Here is a 26,870-nt window from a genome sequence, read left to right as displayed (position 1 = left end):
TCTGCTGGCGTGACCACATATTGTTCTATCATGAGAATCAATACATCGCAGTCCTGAACAGGGATCCCCACCAAGGGACACAGGCCTTTGCGAGTTTCTACGGACATCTGACGCGGTTCTTAACGCGCGCACACCAACCTCCCAGCCTATCCCATTCCCAAGCTCGATATTTGCGCGCGACGTTCCGACCCCAGGCAGATTTTACGCGCGCTGATTCTGCGTTATCCCGATTTTGCAATAAACCCTTTGCCAATCTACAAGCAAAAAAGAACAAAAGCGATGGGTCGTGGCAGGCCACCCGAGATCCAGGCTTCATAGACTCCTCAGGTGCACCTATTGCCTTATTGCTTCCTGTGGATGGCCACATCCATTGGGTTGTTGTGATTCTCCTCGCGGCGCTCCCCACCCCGTCCACGGACCAGGCACACCGCGGCGCTTCCCACCCCGTCCACGGACTAGGCACACCGCGGCGCCCCCCCCCCCCCCCCCCACCCCGTCCACGGACCAGGCACACCGCGCCGCTCCCCACCACCCCGTCCACGGACCAGGCACACCGCGCCGCTCCCCACCACCCCGTCCACGGACCAGGCACACCGCGCAGCTAATATGAATTCGTTGCGTTGCCGAGCGCAGGCCTGCTTCAAGGGACATTCAAACAAGCACCTACATACCAGGCACGTGATGGCCGGCAGGTACGGTGCCGTCGACCAGGATGGCTGTGTGCTACAGCATTGTGTTTCAGTCAGGTTTAAAAACGGTTTCCCTTCAGAGCCATTAGCTACCTTCCGAACGCTATCTTCAACACGCAGCCACAAGCGCCAGGAGCGCGTACTGTGATGGTGCGTGGCAGTTGGGGGCCCACCCCTTCAACGTCTGCATTTCAGCTGGACCTTCTCAAGCAGAAGGGAACATAGCGCAGTCGGCGGGAGCAATGGTTCGGGTCTCCGCAGCATCTAAACATTTTTCTCACGGTTCCGTTCTGCCCCCAGGAAACAATTGCCAACCACCCGACTCATGCGGCACTGATTGGATCGTGGTTCTTGAAGCTACAAACATCTGTTTTCAAAACAGCTCGGCTGTATATCGTCACCTCACACAGACACGGCAGAGCTATGCATTTCCACATGTGTACAAAAATAACACCAATGTACATCTCATTTTTGTGCTGACATTTCACGTACTTTGACAATACCAACTAAACGGCAGGAAACGGAGCATAGGAGCATGCTCAGCGCCGACATTTTATAGGGACGTGACGCAGCGACGACAACGAGCAGACGCAGCTGTCCACACGGCCTTTATCTGTGGTTTCTACGAATCTGTTTGTCCTTATCCGTACTGATTCTTGTGTCATGGCATCGTGCATTTTTACAACAAACGGAACTAAACAGCAAGACATGGGACACGACAGCATGTTTTGCGCCGACATTTTATAGAGCAATGGCACAAAGCTTTGATGCAAGCTAGTCTACAAGACTGTTTAACGGGACTTTATCAGCGGTAAATATTGTCTCGTCGTAGGTGATATACTAGTCTGCCTATGGCGCACATCCGGAATATGTCCAAATATATGTCCAGCTGAATCCGGTGTCTTGGCTTTGCCCCTCAAGCAACACACTTGCATACACATGTGAAGAGGAACGATCCAGTAAGTGAAAAAATGCAACAACACACAACACCTTATCAGACAGTGTAATTCATGCAACACAGGTAGCCCATTCCATCACAGCGTTCGAAAACGGCGAAGATCCTGCAGGCTCAAACTTGGCAAATCACATGATGGCAGAGCACAAACACAACGCGTATGCGTAACAACTTAAAGCATGCCGGTGGGCATCTTTTGTGAAAAAGTGATCGATTAAGCGCGTCAGCGCAGACAATCTACGCCAACTCTGAATAACGCAGCAAAGCTGTAGACACTGCTATCTCATTAACAGGCAGATCAGTTCCATACTAAAGCTGGTGCCATGCATGGGTTCTGAACAACAACACATTATTACACAGGAATCGGCAAATTGCTTCCAACAGGTTTACTGATCAAGGGCATACCGCTGGGTACACTGAGGGCTCCACCACACACAGCCAACTGCTCGCTTCTTGCACCCAGACTACAGGACGGACCCTGGCCCTTTAAAACCAGCCAAGACTCACGAAACTTCAATCGACCAATCACCAGCGGCGTCCAGCTCGCTCGCGAGCACGTCAGGATCCTCCAGTGTAAAGCTGACGGTCCTTCAACGCTGGCACCGACGTCGACAGATCAACAGTATTTCCCGAACTTAATGGGCATCTAGCATCTACCATCATCACACACCATGCGCGCCGCCTCTATCAAGGTCGTCATGGTTTTGTACCGATGCGTTACGCTTTGAGACCAGCGCTTCGGTGCCTCGTCACATGACGCGTTGTTACATGACCGCAAGCTCAGCTCTCGCGTACGTGGCTTACCGACAGATCATACCCAGTCTAACCGGACTGAACAGAGGATTCTGTGGCATCAGTTACGGTCTTCACGCGACCGGGCAAAGCAGCACCCCGGAGACCAGGCAGAAGAACCCCAGAGGCCCAGCAAAGCAACTCCTACAAAACCAGCTCAGGTCTCCCGAGGCGTGGCATAGGTCCTCCCAGACTCAGAGCAGAGGTCCTCCCAGACTCAGAGCAGAGGTCCTCCCAGACTCAGAGCAGAGGTCCTCCCAGACTCAGAGCAGAGGTCCTCCCAGACTCAGAGCAGAGGTCCTCCCAGACTCAGAGCATAGGTCCTCCCAGACTCAGAGCACGGACCTCCCAGACTCAGATCAGAGGTCCTCCCAGACTCAGAGCATGGACCTCCCAGACTCAGAGCAGAGGTCCTCCCAGACTCAGAGCAGAGACCTCTTCGAAACCCACCAGAATGACGCCCCAAGACTAACCGCCCACCCAACCTCGGAATGCAACCTAAGGCTTCCACGAGACCCAACTGAGAGACCCGTTTGGGACCCGGCAACGCGTATCCTCGGGGCCCAAGAGCGGGACCCACGAAACTCAGCTGAGGGTGTGTCAAATCCAGCGGAGGGACGAGCTGAACCCAGCGGAATGACGTGCCAACCCCAGCGGAGGGACGTGCCGAGACCAGCGGAGGGACGTGCCAAACCCAGCGGAGGGACGCACCGAGTTCTGGCGGAGTGTTTAGAGCCGCCGCGTGATCCCGCCAGCCGGCTCCCGCCCGCCGAGCTCACGCTCTCCTCTGGTGAAGTCCCTCCCCGAACAGCGATTGGACGAAGCGTCTGTACTGAAGTAGTGACTGGCTGCGACGTCAGCCGAAAGGCTTTGATTGGCGAATATGTTCGTGGACACCTCACCATTCACACGCAAACGCAGGCTCGCGCTGCCATTAGCTTGGGGGTCGACAGCGTTGCCACCATTGGTTGGCCATCCGGTGGCGGTTTCACAGTGAGCAGCGGCATCTGATGTCAGATCGACTGGCACTGGCTTCCGAAGAGGGGGGAACAGCTTCGGCACCAGCAGAATCATGACTACGCAGGCGATGTGAACAACGAAGTAAAAACTCCTGTGGACGGCAGAGATATGCCGTTACCGAGGAAAACGTCACGCTTCTTTTTCCTTACATACCAGCTTGTATTTCTGATGTCGTCCACGGAAAAAGCTTTCCAAAACTTGCTCATGAAATCTCCGAGAGACTGTGTACCATGAAGAGGCGCCGTCAAAGAACAAAGACAACACGCCCTGTACTTGACGACACTCAACGCACTCTGAAACCTGCAGAAGCATCACAAGAGTCACCGTGCCGACACCTGGCCCAGCAGCACCGCCACACCCCAGTCCTGGTAACGGCGAACCAGCGGTCCGGCGCTCTTCTCACCGGTAGACGACCAGGGCCATGCGCAGATCCAGCAGGGCGAACGGCAGCTCGATGTAGACGACGCAGAGGTGGGTGGCTAGACGACCAGCCAGCTCGTACCAAGGGCACAGCCAGGGCACGTGCTGTACCCGGGGCCACAGGCAGCGGTGGGCCTGGGGAGCATGACGACACGCACTCATTCTCCCGGTCCCACTGAATCGGGCAGCACACCCATGTGCAACACACTCATTAACGCCTCGAACGCTCCTTAAAACTGTACACATTGTACACTCCCGCACCCGCACCGAGCGCGGCGCTTGCCATATAGCTGGTGGGCTTCAGCCTCCCTCCAACGTTTCTCAACTTTGACATTGGTCCTCAGGATTTTGTGCAGGAATAGGCGACTGGACCCCAGCGTGCTCCGCCAGTCATCCTGAAAAAGGTCAGCCCCGGAGCATCACACGCACTGGGGCCAGACCCCTCGCCAAAGGGCTACTTTTCGCCAGGGGCGGAAATGACGGGGACGCGTCCTCCGTGGCATTGCCATGTCACTACATCCCTCGCGCAATGAGAAAGGGGACCTCCCCTTTATATATCACTGAGTACGTATATATACTTATATATACCATATATTCTAAGTACTACGGCTATAGTGAGGCTATACTTACATATATACTAAGTAAGTATATGTAAGTATAACCAGCCCTTCAAGACTGCTCTGGTACATGATTCGAGGAAGTCAGCAGAGCACCGTGTTCCTGTGACTGCAGCTTCACTGCAGAATGCCAAACATGTAAAGGTCTAATCGAGGGCACTATAGGTTCATACGGAGGCACTACACTCTACAACAGCACTGCGCCGGCACAACCGCCCGGAGCCCAGTGATCCAGAGCGTTACTGCTGGGGGCACGGCCTTGACCTCACCCGCAGCGCCACAGCACCACCGGCAGCTAACAACTAACCTGCCGCAGCAGCGTAGGGCGACTTAACCCTTACAAACGCGTCTTGTCACAGCACCGCAAGCCGCCGCTTCCTGCGTCACACCGCTGTCAAATTGGCCACACTCGCAAACCCAGCCAGGCATCTATCAGCACGACCACCTGAGCCCAGACCTGGCCCCGGCCCGTCCTGGCATTGTCCACGCCCGGCGCCGCCCGGTGCTGTCAACTGACCGTGCGGCCCGCCTGCGTGCAGAGGGCGCCCGTGGCGAACGTCAGGTAGTAGACGGGGTGGAAGCCGTGCCAGACGGCGCTCAGAGCGTACACCAGCGCCGTGCGGTGGCGGCGCGTCCGCTCGTACACCACCAGCCGCAGCCACCGGTGCGTGTGCACGTTCCATCCCTCCAGCACCTCGCGGAAGTTGACGCCCCACTGCGGGCAGGATGACATGAGATCACGCTGGGCTGTGCGCACCGGTGGCGGCGTCACGCGGTCACGCCCAAGACAGAGCTGCGCGGCGTGGGTCAACACGGCGGATGATGCCGATGGCCAAGGGCTTGTTCCTTTGGAGTTTGTCTATGTAGTTATTTTTGCGTAAAAAATACAATGGCGGCCGCTGTTACGATCTGGACAGGTCTGTACCCCAGAGCTGTCATACCATCACACCTGTCATGACAGCCTGGAAATTATGTGTGAGAAGACAATAATATTGGCCATTCCTGCGGACTGTTCCGCGGCATCCCCATCAAAAGAGCATTCAACCTTTTTGTACTTTTCACTCCTGGTTGAACCAGACGCGTCCACTTTGATCGCTGATGCCAGTTTTCTAAAAATATTTCTGAATGAGTTCATGATCTCTATTTAAAGCAGCCGCTCGGATAGGAGAAATGCCATAGGACTCCCTCCACACCAATATGAAAGCAAACGTTTTCATTTGCTTTGCTTTTTCCGAAGCATGTCTTATGTACTGTTGTCAATGTACTAATTGACTGAAGTGTTTCTTCAATAAATGCTACAGAAGTTTGGAGGAGCTGAGTTGTATGAAACTAAATCCAAAATTGAGGCCGCTACACGCGATCTCAATGTGACGTCATAAGATGGCTTTGATTTTCCCCTATGATGTTGAGTACAGCGGTGCTTTTCGAAACACACTTTGGCTCTGGGAAACAGACGCATCACATGGCCTATAGTAACGTGCTGGTTCAAACTTACATTTGCAAACGCGTTTCGGGACAAACGAGTTACGCCGCCCATTGCGTCAAGCACTAACATTCATTTGTACCGACGTCACCCATGCCAGCAGAGATCATACTTTTAACTCCGCAGACACGCAGTATGCGGGTTAAAAGAGCTCAAAAGTAGCATCTCTCAACCGTAGCGGTTGACCCAGGGCCACACTCCGGGGCTGTAAAGAAAAACAAAGAAGTGCAGTGCTGTGACAAAACATTGACTGCGACATTTACACTCGAAAATAATCTAAATCAATCTGCTTGTTATGCCCTGCTATTACTTCAGTGGTACCATACGGTGCTATTATTGGACATAACTGGCCTTGAGATTTCACCACAGTATGTTTTTAAAATATGCCTCGGGGATGGCACACTCCCTTTAACAGGCGCCATCTAGGTTAATCCCACTCATTCCGTCCATACGTCTTACTCTTCCCGGGCTGCGCAGTTCAGAATCAAAATGGCAGTCCCTCCCCCGGGCGCAGCGTACCTCCACCTTGCTGACGAAGACGTTGGAGACGGCGTTCCAGCGTTGGCGACCTTCCAGCGTCAGGCCATTGAAACCAAGGCCGGAGGCGTTACAGTTGGCGTCCGCCATCAGCCAGACAGTGTAGTATTTGGAGCGGACCAGCGCGCAGACCAGCAACACATACCCCCAGCGCAGCGGCCACCACCAGCGCTGGTACTCCTCGGCTGGCGGCAGCACGTGCACCCGTCTGAATGTGCAGGTGCAGCCCGGTCCGGCCGGGCTGGGGGAGCGCGCCGCATGACATAGTCTCAGGCGCAGCTGGAAACACTCCCCATCACTGGTCATCCCACTGCGGTTTACAGCAATGGTGAAATCTCGCACCAGCTATGCAAAGGTTGGCAAATTCTCCGTCTACCTCTCAGTGCCTACACGCTACAAGCAAGCACAAAACTTCTAGTGATAACTCCGTCTGGAATAAATAAAGAACATCATGCTGCGTATTACAGAAATGCCAACAGAGCCCCCCTGGTGGAGATCTCCGGAAGTGTAACTATTTAGCTGCCATCATATTTCCTGCCAGGCGTAGTTGACTCAGCAACACACCCTCACTCACCTCCAATGAACGAGAGGGGAAACCGGGGCACCAGAATCGCTATGCACAGTGCGAAGAAGACCGCGGCCGCCATCTTTCTCGTGACCGCAGGCACGGGGTCAGGGGTCATTAGCCTCGGAGCGCCGCCAGTGGACTGCAGCAGAATCCCCCGAGCGCAGGCAGGTCACACATGCGTCAGGCAGATTGTGACTCAGCTTGGGAAGGGTGGCTGTTGCCTTGACTTCATTTGCAAGCGTTTACAACAGCCAGGCTACCGACAAAAACTCAGTACCAAGTAACAATGTGACGAAGCCTCGTGATTGGCTCGTTACATGTAGCCCGACTTATTCACATTCTGATGTGCAGTATACGGCTGGATTGGCACGACTCAATAACAACAGCTACCAATGCACATTTGTCGGCTGCTGCCCGACTCTCACCTGCGCTGGGATCTGCACTGAGCAGGGGCCTTGCTCTATGAAGTCTAGATATGTTCGAAAATCAAGCATCGGTCCCGCAAAGAGGGTCGGGAAATTGAAAAAGAAGCCCAGAAATTCCACCAGCGATGGCAGTCTCCTAAAAAGAACAGGGTCAAGGGTGAACAAAGCATTATTCGAAGGCTCTGGCAAACGCAGAGGCTCGCAGATATCTCGTAAACTCGCGTGCTTGATGCTAAACGCCAACTATGCTACGATTTCCTCCTTATCTGATATGCGTGTGAGACTACGACGCAAATGATGGAGTTACATCGGTGGTGAAATAAACAACATCGAAGAAAACTACAGTGAACGGGGCGGGCTAAGCGCAAACACTCCACGTGCTATCCCCGGCTCATCTTTTTTACCTCAGGGCCAGCCGAGGTCACAAAGACGCGTGGCTTACCAATGAGCCCACCAGTTCGATGTGGATTTCGTACTTATACCACGACGTGCAACTCCTTGAATCCCGAGGTCCCAATTGGAGAAACCCCGTTCCGAAAAGGGAACACAGATGAATGCGTTGTAAGCATGTAGTATGCAGACATGTCAACAGACTGCATGCTAACACAGTAACAACTGTTACTCCCGCTATTTAGTACGACTTTAACTTCTACACCGCCGACCGCGCTGTCCGCTACGGCGCCAAAGCCCCTGGTAGTCTTTGAGCACACAGGAGCTGGTTTTTGAATTTTGGTTTCTCTGATGTTTTTTGAGGACTGCTGGCGTTTTGGTGCCCTTCGAACCTCTTCACGCCTCCTTGAGGCCAATGATGCGCTCTGATCCAAAAATGGATTTAGTCCTACAGGTACTTTGAACACCAACCACGCCTTCGTGGGTCCTCATGCCGCTTTTCACGCATGAACTTTTGTAGTTACGTTCTTCATAAGCTCTTCTCGTTTCATGGGTCCTGCCACATTGGGGGCTTTTTCACGTCGCGAATTACGGAGCCACAATAACGAACGTGCAAAACACGGGGCCAGATAAAAGCAGAGGATCGTGTATCGTGTCACTGAGAGCCCGTTAACATGACGACCATGATCACGTGCTAGACAGGGGGATTTAGTACAGCCAAAGAACGCTCCGCTCCGCATACAGCACATATCGACACAGCACGTATTGCAGCAGGCTCATGTGTAGTCAAGGAGAATCACAGTACACAGAGTTCAAGCACGAGGCACACATCTAATGTGATGACTGGTCCTCCGGCGTGCCACGCGCCTGATCAGCATCACCAGCAGCGGGATCTCACCGGATGGCCAGCCGCCGCAGCTCCGGCTTGGCCTCCAGATCCAGTTTACAGAAGGGACTGCCGTCGTGAATGTTGAAAGCCAACAGCGTGACTTTCATGGTGCTGACCATGACCGGACCTGGGGGAGGGACGGGTTAGGGGTAACAGGCCGGCAGATCACCATCCGGTCCTACCGATCGCCACATCCAGTCCAAGGCGATGCCAGGCATTGCCCGTTTCCACGGGCGTCGGCTGAACTCTGGCCGGGCTCATCAAGAATATCGACAGGGTGCTAGTAAGAAGGTACAGCGCTGAATATGCGTGTGACAAAATCATATCTAAGTGGCAAATTCCTCACCTAAAAAAAACAGGTAGATCCTCCCGGTTATATAGTTAATGTGGACAACTGTTGTAATGATTGGTTAATCCATTGAAGTCTTATTTCATTAATTCAATTCAAGTTATTCAGTTATGATTATCATTGACTTTTAAAAGTCTCAACGAAAGTGCATTTCCAAAAATAGGCTCCGTTTAGCTGTCGTGAAAGGAACTACGTGGTGGAGCACAGACTTCTATTTTTCAAGCTAAAATTCAACCCATCTTTTGCACACAGAGGTTGCAGCGCGATACCTTGTCTGGTTTTGAGATACAGTGCGATTTCGAAGGTCTATTTTGCACATTGCTTGGAACTTTCTTTTGGTTTCGACAATGGTTTGCAAGCCGCAGGTGCCATCAGGGAGCAGCAGAGTTCTGTTATCGGATTCCTGACCGTGCAGGAGAGGGCATGTGTGATTCACAAAGAGCTGTACCAAGTTTGTGGCGGTCATGTGGCGGTTAGTTTGTGGCGGTCATGTTTGGGTTTAGGGGCGCCTCGACGGTCTCGGTCATTTCGCACCAACAGCTGTGTTACCTGATTTTCATATGATAATCAGAATCAACTATGGCATCAGCTATGACATCTTTTCCGCGTCAAGGGTGCGCAGGTGGGCCCAGGAATCCGAGGAGCGTAGGGAGAGCGTGCGGGACTTCCCACGCCCCGGGAGAGCCACAGCGCAGACGGAGCCTGCCTTCGTGGCTCGAGTGGAGGGCAGGATAACGGAATATCGCCGTGTGACGATCGACCCGATGGCGCAGTGCCTCGGAATGGCCTGTCAAACTGTCCGCCGTATCATTCCTGATCATTTAAAGATGTCAAAGTTGCCTCTAACTGGGTGATGACACAGCTGCCGCGTGAGCACAACGAGAGGCCAAGTTAGTACAACAGGGACTGCAGTGTACCAAGAAGAGATAGATCGGTTTGTTCAATGAATTGTCACACCAAACGAAAGCTGGTTTCCGCTGTTAAGCCCGGGGATCAAGAGTCATATGCAGTGAAAACGCACAGACCAAAGACAGTCGACGCAGTGAAAACGCAGTCCCCACCTCCTCAAAAACCGCGAGCCGACGTCCTCCGAAAAGTTGATGCATGCGTTATTTCGGGACCAGGGGGAAGTGCTAGCCTTCACAGTTTTTAAGGATAGCAGCATCACAAGCGAGCTGCACGAAACAATCCTGAGCAAACATCTCCCTCCGGCTAACGACAAGCACCGCCAGAAACAACAAGGGGCCGTTTCATTCTTAACCACCAACGTCCCTGCCCCCCTCCCCCTACCACCGCGCCGATGTCATGACTGGCACTCTCGCTGATGACAGTATCGAACTACTAAAGCAACCTCCGTGCTGCCCGGCTCTCAGCCCACGTGACTTCCGGTTGTTCCTTCAAATGAAAATCCCCATCGTCGGCGCCGGCTCCAATCGCCGGCGCCGCCTCCCATGGCGAGCGACGCCCCCCCCCCCCCCCCCCATCGTCGGCGCCGGCTTCCATCGTCGGCACTGGCTCCCATCGTCAGCGGCGGCTCCCATCGTCGGCGCCGCCTCCCATGGCGAGCGACGCCCCCCCCCCCCCCATCGTCGGCGCCGGCTCCCATCGTCGGCGCTGGCTCCCATCGTCAGCGGCGGCTCCCATCGTCGGCGCCGCCTCCCATGGCGAGCGACGCCCCCCATCGTCGGCGCCGGCTCCCATCGTCGGCACTGGCTCCCATCGTCATCGGTGGCTCCCATCGTCGGCGCCGCCTCCCATGGCGAGCGACGCCCCCCATCGTCGGCGCTGGCTCCCATCGTCAGCGGCGGCTCCCGTCGTCGGCGCCGGCTCCCATCGTCGGCGCTGGCTCCCATCGTCAGCGGCGGCTCCCGTCGTCGGCGCCGGATCCCATCGCGGTCCGCAATGTGATAAGCTATACTTCAGCACGGCAAACCTATTCCATTCAGAGCCTCGCCGAGACTATGAAACGCCTGGCACGCCGCTGGGAGTGCTGCATTAAAAAGCAGGGAAAATACGGAAAATACATCGGTGATGAGTGCACGCCAATAACTGCGTTGTCTACGGGCATGCAAAACCAGGGAGCTAGAATCGCTTTTGAACTAGGGTGAGAGTAAAAAATTCCATCGCAAAAAGACCGTACGGGAGTGAAAAATCAATTCACAAAAGATGGAGTTTATGAGCTCGTGGCTGATGTTTCAGCAAACAAAGACATCTATTTCAAGTTGGCATGGACGTAATATCAGGAACCTGACAAAACTATTTCGTATTTAACATCTTAGGCCATTAAAGTGAAACAGAATATATTAGCACGCGCTTTGGCGTGGGGGTTGGGGGGGGGGCAAATTGACCCCCCCCAAGAGCTTTTCCCGAATGGTTTCTGAACGGTCTGGCGTAGTTGCGCCAAATTTTGCATAGCTGTAGAAAGTTGCATAGCAAATCGTTTGACGTTCAAATTTTTAGATGTACCTTCTAAGGTCGCTGACCTATGACAGTTCAAAGTCAGCCCATGGTTTCAGCGAAGGCAATCTCTAGGAAATCGTTCAATCTGATAAAACAACGGATTGTTTGACGAAGACAGACATCTCTGAAATGCTTTCTTAGGCACCACAAATATTGAATGAGCAAATTACGTTGACCTAAGGTCAGGTATGATGGTCAGACCAAGGTCAAAACCAACCTGATTTATTACTCTAAGGCTTGCTGTATGGAATAGTTTCTGGTGCTTATTTCGAATTTATTGACAGCAGGAACCGCATTATACATAATTGATTGACTTCTTAGAGGTCAGAACAGGTCATTGACCTAAGATGACCCGGGTCGAACGTCTTGTTTTAGGAACATGCTGCCTAGCGCAATCTTTGTCGCCTAGTCAAATGCAAAACGCAGAGCAGTCGTGCATTATTTTGGTCACTATGATCTTCAAAGGGTCAAACAAGGTCAATGACCTCAAATGGGCTTGTGACCTTTTGCTTAGAGACAGTTGCCTAGGTTCTGGGGCGCTTTGGAGACCAACCTGGGATTTGACCTTCTTTGACCCTATTCGACCTGAAGATCATGATCTAGGAAACTGAAACGTTAACCTAAGTGAGTTCATGCAAAGGTCAAGACACCCTGTAAATTTGGTGCATCTAGCTTTCTCAGTTCCCGAAATCTCAGACGGGGGTCAAATTGACCCCTCCCCCACCCGAGCGAAGGGTATCTAGTCGGCCAACCGGACGCGTGTTAAAACATAGTAATTTCTTGACAGTATCATGAGCATGACAATTATTAACACCAACAGTTTGACGCTGCACTTTTCAATTTCCTTCCGCAGCACTTTTAAAACAAAACAAAGCAAAGGAATTCAATAGCAAAATAACAACAGAAAATGCAGCAAGCATAAAACACTCAAACAAAAAAAACCTCGGACTCCTACACATCAGCCCATCACCAAGCCAAACACAATAGACATACTTCTGGCTTCTGTTAAGATGGGGTCAGGGAAAACGAACATCTTGTCACTGTTTCTCACAAAATACCAATGCTTATTTCCATGAAAGTTGCCCATGCCTAACCTAAAGAGGCCTTACATCATCTCATCCTGTATAACCTGTTTGTATCACAGCAGCAGTTGTGAGTTGCTGATTCTTGCACAATTCCTTTTGCTACTTGCCATGCACTTGACCAATTTAACCTAACTTATAGGAGCCCATATGATGAACATCATCTCAATTCACCTGTCTGTTGACAGCAGCACTTGTGATAAAAACATGACATTTAAAGCTAGTTTTTGGCTGGTCTCAACTAACATTTGTATTCAGGTCATTTGTGTATGCTTGTTCACATCAGACAAAGTTGACAACACACAAATCAAAACACTTTAAATCACTTTGAACAACATGAAGGCAAAACTTGATGCATTAAAACAGAAAATGGCTAACTCTGGTTACCAATCATGTGTTGAAAGCAGGTAAGGTAAGCAATTACTTGGTCCACAGGAGACTTACTGGCTTCTTCCTGCTCCCCCCAAAACAAAAATTCAGCACATTTTGCATGGTCTGCTGTCAGACAGTCATCCAACTCACCCCAAATATAAATTTCAATCATGCCCACCAACTTCGAGATTAAAATGCGAAGCAAGTAAGAGGTGTGCACGATAAACATCTCCAGAGGGCAGAATTTCGCTATCGAACACTTCTGTATTAGCTGCGTCAGGCCTGTCCCAAGGCTATATATGGCAGCTTTGCCTTGCCTTAATAGCATTGCCAGGTAGCCTGGTGAGTCCGACACTCGAAAGGCTTGGATTTATCATTATTGAGCACCGCCATGAACCAAGAAAACGGTTAACCGAGGGTTTAAGAGGGCAAAAATAGCGGTAAAAACGAGTTCCGTGCTTCAAATTGTCTCGTTCATTCCCTGTGAATTGTTCACGCTTGGGTGTATATCAAACATGCTTGGGCGGCTGTTCAATTAATCCAACTTATGTATGAAATACGTGCAAGTTTGCAGTTGGAGCATCTTGCAGAGAAACTTGTCAACACTTTAAGCGGCAGATGGTACCTTTAAAGACAATCGAAAATGAAGGAAGAATAGAGTGGTATGACACTCGTATGATACCAGGAAAAACAAAAGTAGCTAAATAAATACAAAGACTGATACTTTTCTCGCAAAATTTTGTAATCAGTTGATTTGACTTAACATCTGTTAAGGTAAGTGCTCAAATGGTGATATTCACCTTGTAAGTTTAAATTAGAAGACATTTCTTAAACTTTTCACTCATGCATTTCGGGAGTGATGCAAATTAGTGGTCAAGTTTCCTAGGGAAAAAAGAACTACGTGAAGTAAAATTATCTAGCAGGCCTTGCTGGTGTTCGCACCAGGCTCTGCTTTCGTGGCGTGGTGGTGAGACCAAAAAAATAGGGGATGCGTGAAAACCTTGCATTTGGCACACAGTTGCAGATTGTGATGCATTTCGTAAACAAACCAAACTTAATGCGTGCAAGCGGCTGGGTTTGCTGGGGTTCTTGGGCTTGGAGGTACCTGGAGCCCTTGCTCTGTGCATACATAGACATGATTCAGACGTAGGTGAGGCAGGACATAGCCATTGGTGTCCAGGTTCTGCAGAGCCTCGTCTATGCTTGGTGGTTTCAAGAGAGCTCGGTTTTGGATGACATCTGAAAACCTCAGAAAGGGAAATCGGAGTTTGGCATGTGCGATTAGACAATGTCAGGCAGGAGTGAAAAATTCACATAAAATATGGGGAAAAGGAGTGAAAAATTCCTCCTCATAGGGTGTTGCTTTACACCCAAAGTCGGCAATTCTAGGACACTGTGCAGAATTTACTTCTGGAATTCATTGCTACACAGGTTGCGTTTATGTCTAGAAGCGTCGTTCGCGTTAATAATCACCGTGATTCTCGGCTCTTACAAAGTTTTACAACATTGATTGCGTAACCTCTCAGCTATTACAGCGTAAATGCTTGGTGCAAGTGGTTGGTATCGGACCATCTCATAGTCTACTACTGTTGTGTACGCAACTATACTCAGTTCCGTACAACTCAGGTCACGTAACACTGACGTATCTGTTAGTCTGGTACTGGTGCGTCCGCGACCGTACCCAGTTCCGTGTAACTCAGGTCACGAGACCCGGACGCACAGGCTTAAGTCAACCATAAAATAAGTGTTCACACAGATTCTGGGCTAACGCCTGCAAGGGCCGCTTCGTATCAACAACACGCGATTTGAAGCGGCGAGCTTTAAGAACAAACAACGTACACAACAATCGGTACACAGTTCACCTGGGGTGTGGGTTGGTGATAGCATCTTAGTTAAGCCGCACTCCAGGAAGATCAGAGTTCAGGGGTTCGATTCCCCACGGTGCCGGCCGGTCCTGTCAGGTTGACAGGTAAGCGATGCCACATGGCCTCAGCTGATAGGTGCGTGATAGAGCCCCAATGAAACAGCTCGATACATGAGCGCACGTGGGAACATTACGCCAATAAAGAAACGATTCACAAGACGTCAGTATGAGTTTGAGACCATGGGCCTAATGAGTCTAATGACTCATCTTGACATCAACGGCGCGCTCACCTGATATGTGGACATCTCGTCGAGGCGTGACCAGCTGCTGAATGTGGATCAGACTCAGGTACGCCATGGCCACGAGGAGGCACACGCTGCGAGCATACAGTCAGCGGCCGTCAATCCCCCGGTCAGGCGACAGCGTCTGAGGAATGCATGTAAGGTGACCAGGCTGTGGCCAACTTGTTCAATTCGATGATAGGCTAATTTCAGTTGCAATGCGGAGAAACACTCCCTATTCTTTGACCAGCCTGTACTGCGCTGGTGCTCCTGCCGCGTGACCAGGCGCTCACGCGGCTCGTGCGGGCCACGCCTGCGTCAAACCGCTACGGGTGCTGGGTGGCCCGTTATTTTTACGCTTCTCTTAGAACTCTGGAAATGAAAATAGTCTCAACACATACACATTTTATGGCAATTGTCACCTGACATAACTTACAGTAAATTCAGCCAGTATGTTGTGGTAAATAGAGACGAATCGGCTCGCATTTATCGGATATAAATGCGTGACAAATGGCGTCATCTCCACCTGGTAAGTACGAAATCTGGCTTGAAGTCAGATGTGCTGTGCAAGACGGGGTACATGCCAATGTTTGTTGAAGATGGTCGCTCGGTAGATGGGCCCTGCTGAAGCTATTGCCAATAACTATGCCGGGATACTCTCTGACACCCCGTTTCTGAAGCCTAGCTTTCAGGTCTCGTCTGTGCCTGATCACTGTAATATAGTCATTTTGCCCACTACAGATTCGCCTCAACTGCAGAGCTAATCCGTAAGACCCGGGAATTTTGGTGTGGTAAAGGTGGCTTGATTTGAATTTGATTTTTGTCAACAATTTAGAGGTTTTTGCTGTGCCTTTAAGTCGCGTAAGGTGCGCGTGTGACCCCTGGTTAACTTACTGTTCCTTAAACTACCTTCATAAGTTTCAGCAATTGCGTACTACCTTGTCAATTAATTCGCAGAGTATACCTCTATATAGATATAGATATAGATAGTAGATATAGATATATATATATATATATATATATATATATATATATATATATATATATATTCTACACGAGTGTTGTCAACGAACTTGGCGTAGGTGCCGTTCTTAAGCTTTTTTTTGCACTTCATCTAGTTGTCTTATTACGGTTGTCTGTTCATCATTCAGACTAAAACGTAACCCGCCAACGTTTGGCATTTATCAATTGACCTGTCGTCTCGGAAATACATATTCCATTTTAAAAAGCACACATTTTATTATATATATATATAAATATATATATATATATATATATATAACTTCCTCTCTACAAAGTGACTCATATCAATACACTCGCGGCGCGTTTAACAGAACATCGGCCGCATCATCAGCCAAAGAACTCACACGTTCAGTGTAAGCCATTATGTTTTAAAAAAACGTACTGGCAAATTGAAAATACCACACATGCAAATGCCATGGTAGGCAAGCAGCCCAAAATTTTATAGATCCTCTCTCTCTCTCTCTCTCTCTCTCTCTCTCTCTCTCTCTCCTCTCTCTCTCTCTCTCTCTCTCTCTCTCTCTCTCTCTCTCTCTCTCTCTCTCTCTCTCTCTCTCTCTCTCTCTCTCTCTCTCTCTCTCTCTCTCTCTCTCTCTCTCCTCTCTCTCTCTCTCTCTCTCTCTCTCTCTCTCTCTCTCTCTCTCTCTCTCTCTCTCTCTCTCTCTCTCTCTCTCTCTCTCTCTCTCTCTCTCTCTCTCTCTCTCTCTCTCTCTCTCTCTCTCTCTCTCTCTCTCTCTCTCTCTCTCTCTCGCTCTCTCTCTCTCTCTGTCGTTCAGGATGGTATGCCTTGCCATTGTCTCTTTGAGATGGTTGTTAGGTAGATCAATATACACCAATAAACCTGATGTAATCATAAGTGCATTAAAAATGTTCAGTTCTTCAAATTATGATATACTTTACGAACGTACGTTATCAAAACCATTTGTTGTCGGCAGACTGCGGAAAATGGCACTTAAACTGGATCAGAGGCGCGTCAAGAGGCTGGTATGAGTTTTTGACACCAGCTTCTAACATAGTATAGAGCATTCCACGCCTATCAGCACCGCACGTGGAAAACACAACGCTTGCAGTGGTAAGTGCCTTGCGGCGTTACCACAGTCCTGGCCTTGCGACAAGGTCAGCTGGACGAAACAATGCAAGTCACATTATTTCCGATGCGCTACACCGTTGCGGCCTAAAACGGCACTGCTGGGAATTAAACATGTTCGCCTCGTCTAACAAGTTGCACGATGTTCCAGATGTGTCCAATTCCTTAAGAAAATACGACAAATTACGTCAGTTTAGAAAGACAGCCAAGGCCAGTAAAACACGTTAACTTGCCTGTCCAAGCAGCATCACAGTTCGGAATATTGACTAAGTGAAGCACAATACGGAGCAACAACGTATTCAGAGCGACTTAAGTCGAGCTCGTATTACGGCGAAAAGTACGTGTGTTGAGAACCTTCGAATAGAACCAAAAGAAAAAAAAATAGTGAGCACGAGGGAACACGACATCCAGTTCTGTGCGAAGTTTGCAAACGCTGCGCTTGGGGAAGCCTGACACATTTCCGTTCCATAGAATGGTCCATGAACCCAAACGCCGAGGTGATAACAAGTTGCGACACATTGGCGAGCAGTTCGACAGTGACGACCCAGGGCTGTGCGCAGTACTGGCGTGGCTGCGGGGGTGGTGCCGATGCATACAAGTCAGAGTTCATCTAGAAACTAGCCAACGGAGACGATCATAATGCTATGGACCTGCCGTCGCGCAAACCGTGCCACCAAAACCATCTTTCCTGTACCATAAGTGGTTAGTAGACGGGAAGACAAAATCCGTTTCACCTCAGTCATTGTGCTGAGCCGCGGTGCCAGATTAGCCTCTGCAGCAAGCTATGCTTGGCAAGAATCCTGGCTTCAACGTCATCCTCTCAAGGTGGCGTGTGATCTATTTCCAGAGCATGAAATACATCGACAAACAATAATATGAGCTTGTTCTCACGACCCACAGCGCTGACTCACCCAGCCGTTCGGAGCTATTTGGATCTGTACCATATCGGCTGACCAGGCACAGCTCGGCTTACTCGACCGACCCCGCGTCCCGGTGGACCTCTCCACGATGTGACGCCAGCTTGTCCTCGTCTGAACCGGCTGCGGCCGCGGTGTCCCAAGGTCCGACGTTCCAGACCCATGTTGACCGGGTAACTCACATGTGTACGGAGTGCGCCGGCGCCAGTCGGATGGCGGCGAACGTGAGCGCCGCCTGCGCCAGCAAGTGTCTCGCTTGCCTGCGTCGTGGGACAAGTGAGATCGTCAGGAATGGCAGAAACGTATTCGCCCTCGGCACTGGTAACGCGTTCCCCGCAACGGAACAAATTACGTCACCAGGCATCTAGTGCGCGTGAGCGCCGGCCAGTGAGTGATTCGTTCCAGTGCAGCTTGTGCAGTGCAGTGCAGTGCAGTGCTACTGTGCAGCTGCACAGAACGCTTATCTCGCACGGCGCTATATTTTCACCGCACGAGACACCATCATATACCTGCCGAGCACCACTCCATTGCAGCACTGGGGGCTGGCCGCTACCCTATCTCTTCAGCCCCTCTCTTCAACCCCCTGACCAGACCAGACTCGATCCCATCCGAGCCCTTGCCGTGACCTCACGCGACCTCGCCCCGTCCCTGACTAGGCCTTGTTCTGACTCATAATTCCCCCTGAACTGGTACAACCAGCCTTGACCTAACCCTGTCCATCCTTGGCCGTGACCCGGCCCGGCCGAGCCGGGCGCACGAGCGGCGGCCCGCTGTGTCCGTACTCGCCATAGCAGACGTGCAGCAGGAGGACGCCGAGCGCAGTGAGCGCGAGATGGCGGGCCGCGGCACCAGCCACCGCCGGCCGCAGATACCGCCGGAACAGCAGGGCAGACGCCAGGCCCACCAACTGACACAGCAGAAACCGCACCTACCGGAGAGTGTGGCCGCTCAGCTAAGGTCACCGCACCTGCCGGAGAGTGTGGCGGCTCAGCTCGTGTCACCGCACCTGCCGGAGAGTGTGGCAGCTCGGCTAGGGTCACAGCACCCGCCGGAGAGTGCGACGGCTCAGCTAGGGTCACCGAACCTGCCAGAGAGCGTGGTGGCTCAGCTAGGGTGACCGCACCTGCCGGAGAGTGTGGCGGCTCAGCTCGTGTCACCGCACCTGCCGTAGAGCGTGGCGGCTCATCTGGGGTCACCGCACCTGCCGGAGAGCATGGTGACTCAGCTAGGGTCACCGCACCTGCCGAAGAGCGTAGCAGCTCAGCTAGGGTCACCGCACCTGCCATAGAGCGTGGCGGCTCAGCTGGGGTCACCACATTTGTCGGAGAGTGTGACGGCTCAACGAGGGTCAGGACATGCCGGAACAGGACTCGACAGGTCAGGACGACTGGGGTCAGCACGGATTGGAACTACGGATGCAGATGGATTAAATGCTGATGCAACAACGCAGTTAAGGCGAGTTGGATCAATAACTGGAAATGGGTTCTGTTGAGGTAACGTAAGGAAAGAGAGGTGGTAGTACTCGATAAGATCAGAGATGGCACACATGAAGTCGAGCTGTGGTCATGGGACACAGGTAGGGCCAGGTCAGAAGGGGTCTCGGGTGGGATCAGTTCACAGATGGGGCAAGGATGGGGCCACGTCAGAGGGGGTCACGGGCGGGATCAGGTAACAGGACATGGGTGAGGTCAGGCAACAGATGGGAAACGGGTGGGGACAGGTCAGAGGTGGGAAATGGGCAGAGGTAACATAACGATGTGATGTAAAGGAGCCATAGCTCAGGAGCGGGACACCAGTGGTGTCGGGCCAGACGAGGTCAGGCCAGGCAGCTTGAGTTTAACTAACGGTGCCCGTGCACAATCAAGTAGTTGATAAACATTCAACAGTATGCGTGTTATTACGCAAAATGTAACCACGAGCGCGAGCATGTACGAGTGAGCATGCCACCACTACAGTGCATGACTGCGGATATGTGACACTGGACAGGTGGAGAAGAGCATCGCAGATTCCGAATCGTTCCCACGAATGCATGCCCAGGATGCACTCACTAACCTGGTCGAAAGGCAGGCCGACTGACTCGACAAGGCTCCGGAATTCGACACTCCCGGGATTGCTGTCACCTTATGGGTTCCATGGCCACACTGAAATAACAAGAGAATAGCATCGTTGACACCGTCAGTACCAACGGTAGATTCTCGAAGTTACAAGCTCCACACCCAACAAATTTTCACCTCAGAGTAAATAAATCAACTGCGACCAATATGCACTCTTACAACCGGAGTTTTGCATGGATAATTTGGTTACAATTAAGGAAAACAGACACCACCGAAAAATCATCGATTTCGTCAGCTGGAGTAGACAAGCCCATTTTCAGTGAACAGTGAGCCAATGCCATCTGTAAATTAGCGGCGAAAGTTCAGCGATCTCCATCCGCTGATTAATGAAGGCGAACGCGATCAAAAGTAACGCCCACTAATATTCTTTCGAAGGACGTATGATGGCTTTCGCATATCATTCATTCTTGGTGCCCAAATCATGAATGATCGACCGCGGGGGTACAGACTGCTGCCGCTGACCTCATTGGCAGCTACGTCAGGGCGAGCAGAAATCAAGATTGGATACTACGGACCAGGCCGGGCTAAGCGCGCGCGCCGGGTAGAAGAGTTGTCACCAAAGGTAACAACCTCTGAGGAACACGCATCGGACATCCGGCGGCCTTGCCTGCGCGTTTGTTTCATAAACGGAACAGTGACTTGCGCTCTTTTTAAACAACGAAGCGCAAGCTATTAGGCTGGAAATGGTCACACATTCTCTTCAACATTTAACACGCGTTCTGGAGACCCAACGTTAAAATGCCACACCGTGAAGAAACGAGCAAAATCTGTCCCCTCTTCTCTGTCTTTACTCTCAGCAATCTCAGACGCGTAAAATTCTCATTTTTTCTCTTAACAATCTCATAGCCGTGGAAGTTGAGGAGCGAAGCGCCTTGGTGATATTCTACTGCTGAGTTGTTGCGACCTGAGACGACCTGGAAAAAGGTCACCAAGCGGACGTTTAGGGCATTTGGTAATTACAATCCGCTCAATATGGCACATATCACACATCAACACGTCTATGCAGACCAATGGTGAACAATGCGCTAGGCAACGCTTGAAACATGCCAACTGCTATACTTAACCACGGCGACCGTTACCACCAGTGGGGCATAACGAGTCAATGTGCGCCTAATCACTCTGTAGGGGCAGTATCGGAGGCACATATTTCCTCAAACACAAACCGGTAGCGCAGAATTCTTCATAGGGTGGAGGCCGCTAGACCTGGTGTGCAACATTCTCACCAGCACAGTTAGTTAAATATGCCTGAAGACACACAAGCGATAAATGTACTCCATGGTTCAAGAGGTCAACTAACGCTAAAAGATGCAGCTTACCTGGGGGTTCGCATTTAGTTTTGGTCACAGCAACAGGAGGCCCTCAATGCATACAAGCCCTGTTCACACATACACAGTGTGTCCAACAGGTTTTTCAGGAACGCAATGCAGCATTACTGCGCCTGACAAACGTCCCATTCAACCAGATATGACCAGGTTTGACACCAAAATAATACTGCATATCGTTTGTCAATCTATCAGAGGAGTAAGAAGTCAGCCATGATAACAAGTTACTGGTATTCATTCCGCGGTACCTCTGCAGCGTTACGAGCGTCCGTTTGTCAGCAAGGTGGGCCTGTAGTCGCCATGAACGAGCGATCCGACGTGGCCGGGATGTCACTTAAAATTATACCGCCATAGCTGATTCCTTGTGTATATTCTACGTCTCGTTATCTTGTTAACAGACGCACCGGAAATCGCTTGCTGGTAGTTTTCAGATTGTACAAACCTGTGAAAACAGGTGCATTTGTACGGCACTGATCACGACGGTTGGTGGGACCGCGCTGCTTCTGGTCCGTTTACTTACGCGGTGCGCCTAACAACGTTGTCATAAAAAGTTCGATTTTCTGAATCTGAGCAGTGGTAGCCCGAAAACTCTTCCGCTCGCTCCAGGTCAGTTGTGCCTTAGTCTCCCCCCCCCTTTCCCCTCCCTCATCTGCATATGGCCTACACTCAAACGTCGCCGAGCCATCCGCGCCTTGGTCGTTGCGCTAATTGGAAGCGCCACTCCATTCAGCTCTGACTCAGGAGATCACCAAACTCATGCTGACGTCAGCAAATGTTGCATCATGCCACTGCGCCCGAGCGCTTTCAGCCGCGGTAAACATATCAGTATAAATAGCCTGTTAGCCGTGGCTTCTTGAAGCGCACATACTGGGCGATGCCACTATAAAAGACGGCGTATGTTTAGTATATTACGGGCGGATACAAAATTCCCACCAGCATCGATAGCTACAGCAATCGGACAAACGACACAAATGGCGCACAGCATCGCCTTGCAGAAAACAAAGCAATCAACGCATTCGAAATCCATGGAAACTCGAAACTCTTCCCAATGTGCATTGATGCTACCATTGATGTAAGACGTACAAATGTGCTCGGCGCTGTTGGAATCTGAGCCTTCTGTGACCTTACACTACCACATGCGAAAGCATACAGCGAGAATGGATGTGCTCACACGGTATGGTTTCAGGCTTTCAGGCTGACTATCCCCCGCTCTCGGGGAACTGCCAGCCCGCATCAGATAAGCGCAGGAGACGGGACCTACCCCCGAAATACGCTAAAAGGCACGACGGCAGGCAGAGCACCGGTGGACTGCAGTCATTCACCTGTGCCCCCCGCTAAAATACCTCAGGTTATAACATGGAATGAAAACAGGGGAAACTTTGAGCGTGGGTCAACAAGTGGTGGAATTAAGGTGCACTCAGCCCATGATCCACTCCGGTGACAGTCCCTCTTCATTATAACATACCTTTCCTGTTCCGGTGGATGAAAAATAAATGGTGCTCTTCTATTCCTGTCATGGCACAATTTTCGCATGGTTTGCATTACAACCATGCAGCCCAGCAGCGTGCTATAAGTACAGGTTAAGGAGGAGGTAAAGTGGGACAACACCGTGGGAGACTACCGCATGCCCTGTACCCGTCTTCCATCTAGATTGTGTGTGCGTAGGATATATACCCCGGGTGTGGGGGGAGGGGACGGGGAAACCACTCTTAAAATGCACATAATTCGGGTTTGACATGCACCACTTATGTGCTGATCCGGCGAGGAATCTTTCTTTGGAGACGATTCCCGAACATCGCGCCAATCACTCGAAAACCAAGCTTCTTAAAAAGACACGATGTCCGCTTTTACAGCATCCCGCAAGACCATGTCGGTCATGAGCACACCAGTGCCCAAATGCTTATTACAAGCTGCATAGATCAGCAGGAACGCGTGGCCTTAACTACACCATGCCCGATGATGCAGATGCGGCATCGTCGCGCACTTCAAGGTCACCGTTCCACGGCACAATGGCCAAACCGGCTCCGTCACGTCATCCTCGCCGTGCATCGCCCCTGTATACGCGCCACCGTCCTCTCGCCCTAGGGCTCGAGGTAAGCGAGCCCAGCCTTGATTTGAATTCTGTTCGGACTCAGTTAGATTTGGCTCATTCCCGGAGTCGATCGAATCGGAAGAAGCGATCGAGATGATCTCTGTGGCAAGAGGTTACCTGATAGACTATTATATGGACTGCATGAGCGCCTATGCGCGACATTCCTACCTTAATAAGAGCAGAACATCGTCGCGACAGAGACATAAAGCCTATGGATGGAGTGAAAGACATGATCGCTCCCCTTAAAGAGTCGGGTGCGCAAGGCCCCCTTCGAAGGCCTAACGTCATATTTCAGCGATTATTCTCTTAAAACTTAAAATACGAGATGACATGCGTTTTTTAACGAGGTGGCAGAAAAGCTCAGGGTCTCAGGATAGGGTTATAATCCGTCGCTGGCTCGAAGTGCGGTCCCAAGGTAGAAAAGGGGGATAAATCCGACGAAGATGTTTTTGAGGCCTCCAAGCAAACCATGAGACCCTGTTCGGCTTGTGGGACCCATCCCACAACCTCCCCACAAGTGGCGAAAGTCGCGCTACGTTTCCTCGCCAGAATACGCACATTGGTCGTTCCTTTCATGCAATCTAAACTGATATCACTGATTAGGGCCTTATCTACCGTACACTTAACTCCAGTCAACAAATTCCACACGAAATCGATACACTTGCTCCACGATTTGATTGATTCCATCGTGGACCCTGACTACACGTTAAGTCAAGTGTACTGGTACCACCCGCTGCAGGCCAGAACACTACCCTTGGTACCAACCATGGCACTGCCCGTCACTACTGCCGGTAGGTACTAATTGGTGCCAGCTGCCAACCTCGTCGGCCCCGAAATCCTGCATCTCTGATCGAGGGTGCGGTTACGTGTTCAGCTGGAAGGGTTCCAGCCCGCCCCAACTTCGCCCCTCCCCCATAGAAGCGGAAGTGGGTTAATTTCGTGCAGAGGTTGGACTTCGCTTGAATATGGGTGTAGTCGAAGTCATTTGCGAGGGACTCCGACCCCAGTTAACCTTCAAAAATTCTCCCAAGTCAAAACGGTTCATAATGCTTGGCCATCTGGCAGCTGCGGTATTGCTGCACTGAACTCGGATACGCAGGGCAAAGGGTGGTATGTACTGAATCCCAGCAGAGGCCCCTGCGGTGGCACGGCGGTGGGGTGGTGCGGCCGGCCGCGCACACGCCGGAGGAAGCGGGGGGGGGGGGGGGGGGAGGGGAATGCTGTCCTTACCGCGGCGAACGACAGGTGCTCGGATTACAGTACAGCAGCTTGGGGCGTTTGATATAGCTCGTAGAGACGAGAGAGCAGGTTACTGTCGACCTCCAGCGCCACGGCAACGGGGAAACTCATGCAACAAGCGAGGAGTCATCAGACCTGCGCTTGGGCCGCCGGGCTGCAGGGGCCGTGTCAGGACTCTGTCCGCCCCGGGACACGACCGCGAATGCAGCCGCGTCGTACTATGAAAAGCACCCAGCGTCGCTAAGACTGTGTACAGCCCTCAGCACACGGTTAACAATCACGTTCATCGAACACGACATGCACGTTTCCCACTAGACACATGCACCGCATGCATAACTGCGTATATCAGCAGTAAGTAGAACTTGCGGTACCACATTATTTGATTACGCAAAGCGAGAACGGCCTGGAGCGACGAGCTTTCTATAATTTCAAAATCCTTGGGCTGTCAGAGCCACCAAGTTATTTTGACACAACGCAACTCCCACGGCTGGTTGGCCCCTGCTACCTCATACGCTCCCACGGCTGGTTGGCCCCTGCTACCTCATACGCTCCCACGGCTGGTTGGCCCCTGCTACCTCATACGCTCCCACGGCTGGTTGGCCCCTGCTACCTCATACGCTCCCACGGCTGGTTGGCCCCCCGGTACCTCTCACCAGCATCGCCATGGGTGCGACGTGAGAGTTGCGACATTGGGCAATGGACCACGCAGGCACTTTCCGTCCATGTGGGGACTTCCCGCCAAGCATACCACACAAGCTAAGTTAGAGAGATGAGGGACACGTCGGCTAAGCTACCCGGAAGTTGCGTCCATTGCGGACGGCTAAGACCACGGGCTGCCGCGCACCGCTGTAACGGCATCGCAGGCATCACTGCGGTACCGGCACCGGTGAGTTACCCGTGGCCGGTGTAATCAACCAAAGACTGCAGACAGGCACTTCTTCTAGTATTTCGGCATCAGCGGTAATGAAGGCAGGCCTGGGCTGGCAATGGTCAGGCTTCTTCAATGGTGACAGTGAATATTGTATATGTGTACTTCAACACTGTCAACATGATTTTTGACCAAAACACACCACATGACGCGCAAAATGCGTGGCCTTATTAAATGGCTGTTCTTCTTTAACGTCGCTTTACAAGCAGCAGCGGCCTGCACCCTCCCGAGAACTTCACATTCCTAGTTCCAAGGAAGACCGAAACTACCACAGTCAGTGAGGTGTGCGGGCAAAAACCGAAAATATTGCGCCGAATGACCCTGCCGTGCTCCAAGTCTACACATCAACATTATATTCAATTGTCGCGTCACATGTCCCTGCACTCCCTAAACACGTTCCTGCCAAGGGGAACATATGTGGGCTACGAGCCGCGTTTGCCATCTCGCCACGGGACGGCCGGACCCTGGGTGAAGCACGGAACAGAACACCCATCGCCACGCACCCGATGCGCATCAATCACCCCACCCGCACAGCACCCCACTTTGGTTACAAATGTTGCTGTTCAGCAGCAAACAGCGCCATTTACCAGCTCGGGGGCGGCGGTGGGACAATTGGACCTATTGCTGAACTGCTGCTGGGCGGTGACGGAGAAGTTCAGAACTTCACCTGCACCTGACCGCCTAGGCTCTCGGGTTCCGCGGTCGGCGACAGCCGGCACTGATGCTGAAAGGGTGTATTCACCGCCGCCACAGGCCGAACCGCACCCACCCCCGTCACCGCCCGCATTCAACTGGTCGGCCATGATAAGAGCCGTCCACTACGTAGTAAACGCCCGCTATGAAGTAAGCGACGGCCGCCGGTAGACGGCAGCACTGACCGGCGGCCGCTGCAAACATGAGTACTATTAGTTGCCGGCCACGCGGCGGGCCGGGGGTCTCTAAACCGCTTTTTACTGAA

General features: G+C 51.7%; 1 protein-coding gene across 1 annotated transcript; it reads right to left on the bottom strand.

Annotated features, from left to right (window-relative positions):
• Nucleotides 1-658: 658 nt before the first annotated feature.
• On the bottom strand, nucleotides 659-23,702 carry LOC119103109 (lysophospholipid acyltransferase 1). Its single transcript, XM_037226561.1, has 11 exons — nucleotides 23,673-23,702; nucleotides 19,000-19,145; nucleotides 18,400-18,477; nucleotides 15,203-15,288; nucleotides 8,795-8,912; nucleotides 7,507-7,642; nucleotides 7,088-7,220; nucleotides 6,496-6,698; nucleotides 5,011-5,208; nucleotides 3,860-4,011; nucleotides 659-3,547 (listed from the first exon to the last, which is right to left on the bottom strand). The coding sequence occupies exons 1-11, from the start codon at nucleotides 23,700-23,702 to the stop codon at nucleotides 3,166-3,168; spliced, it is 1,662 nt and encodes a 553-aa protein (XP_037082456.1). The 3' UTR covers nucleotides 659-3,165.
• Nucleotides 23,703-26,870: the final 3,168 nt, after the last annotated feature.

Source organism: Pollicipes pollicipes, unplaced genomic scaffold (assembly GCF_011947565.3).
Source record: "Pollicipes pollicipes isolate AB1234 unplaced genomic scaffold, Ppol_2.1 Scaffold_5724;HRSCAF=6776_pilon_pilon_pilon, whole genome shotgun sequence".
NCBI classification, from domain to species: domain Eukaryota; kingdom Metazoa; phylum Arthropoda; class Thecostraca; order Pollicipedomorpha; family Pollicipedidae; genus Pollicipes; species Pollicipes pollicipes.
This window is presented reverse-complemented; position numbering and strand designations above follow the sequence as displayed.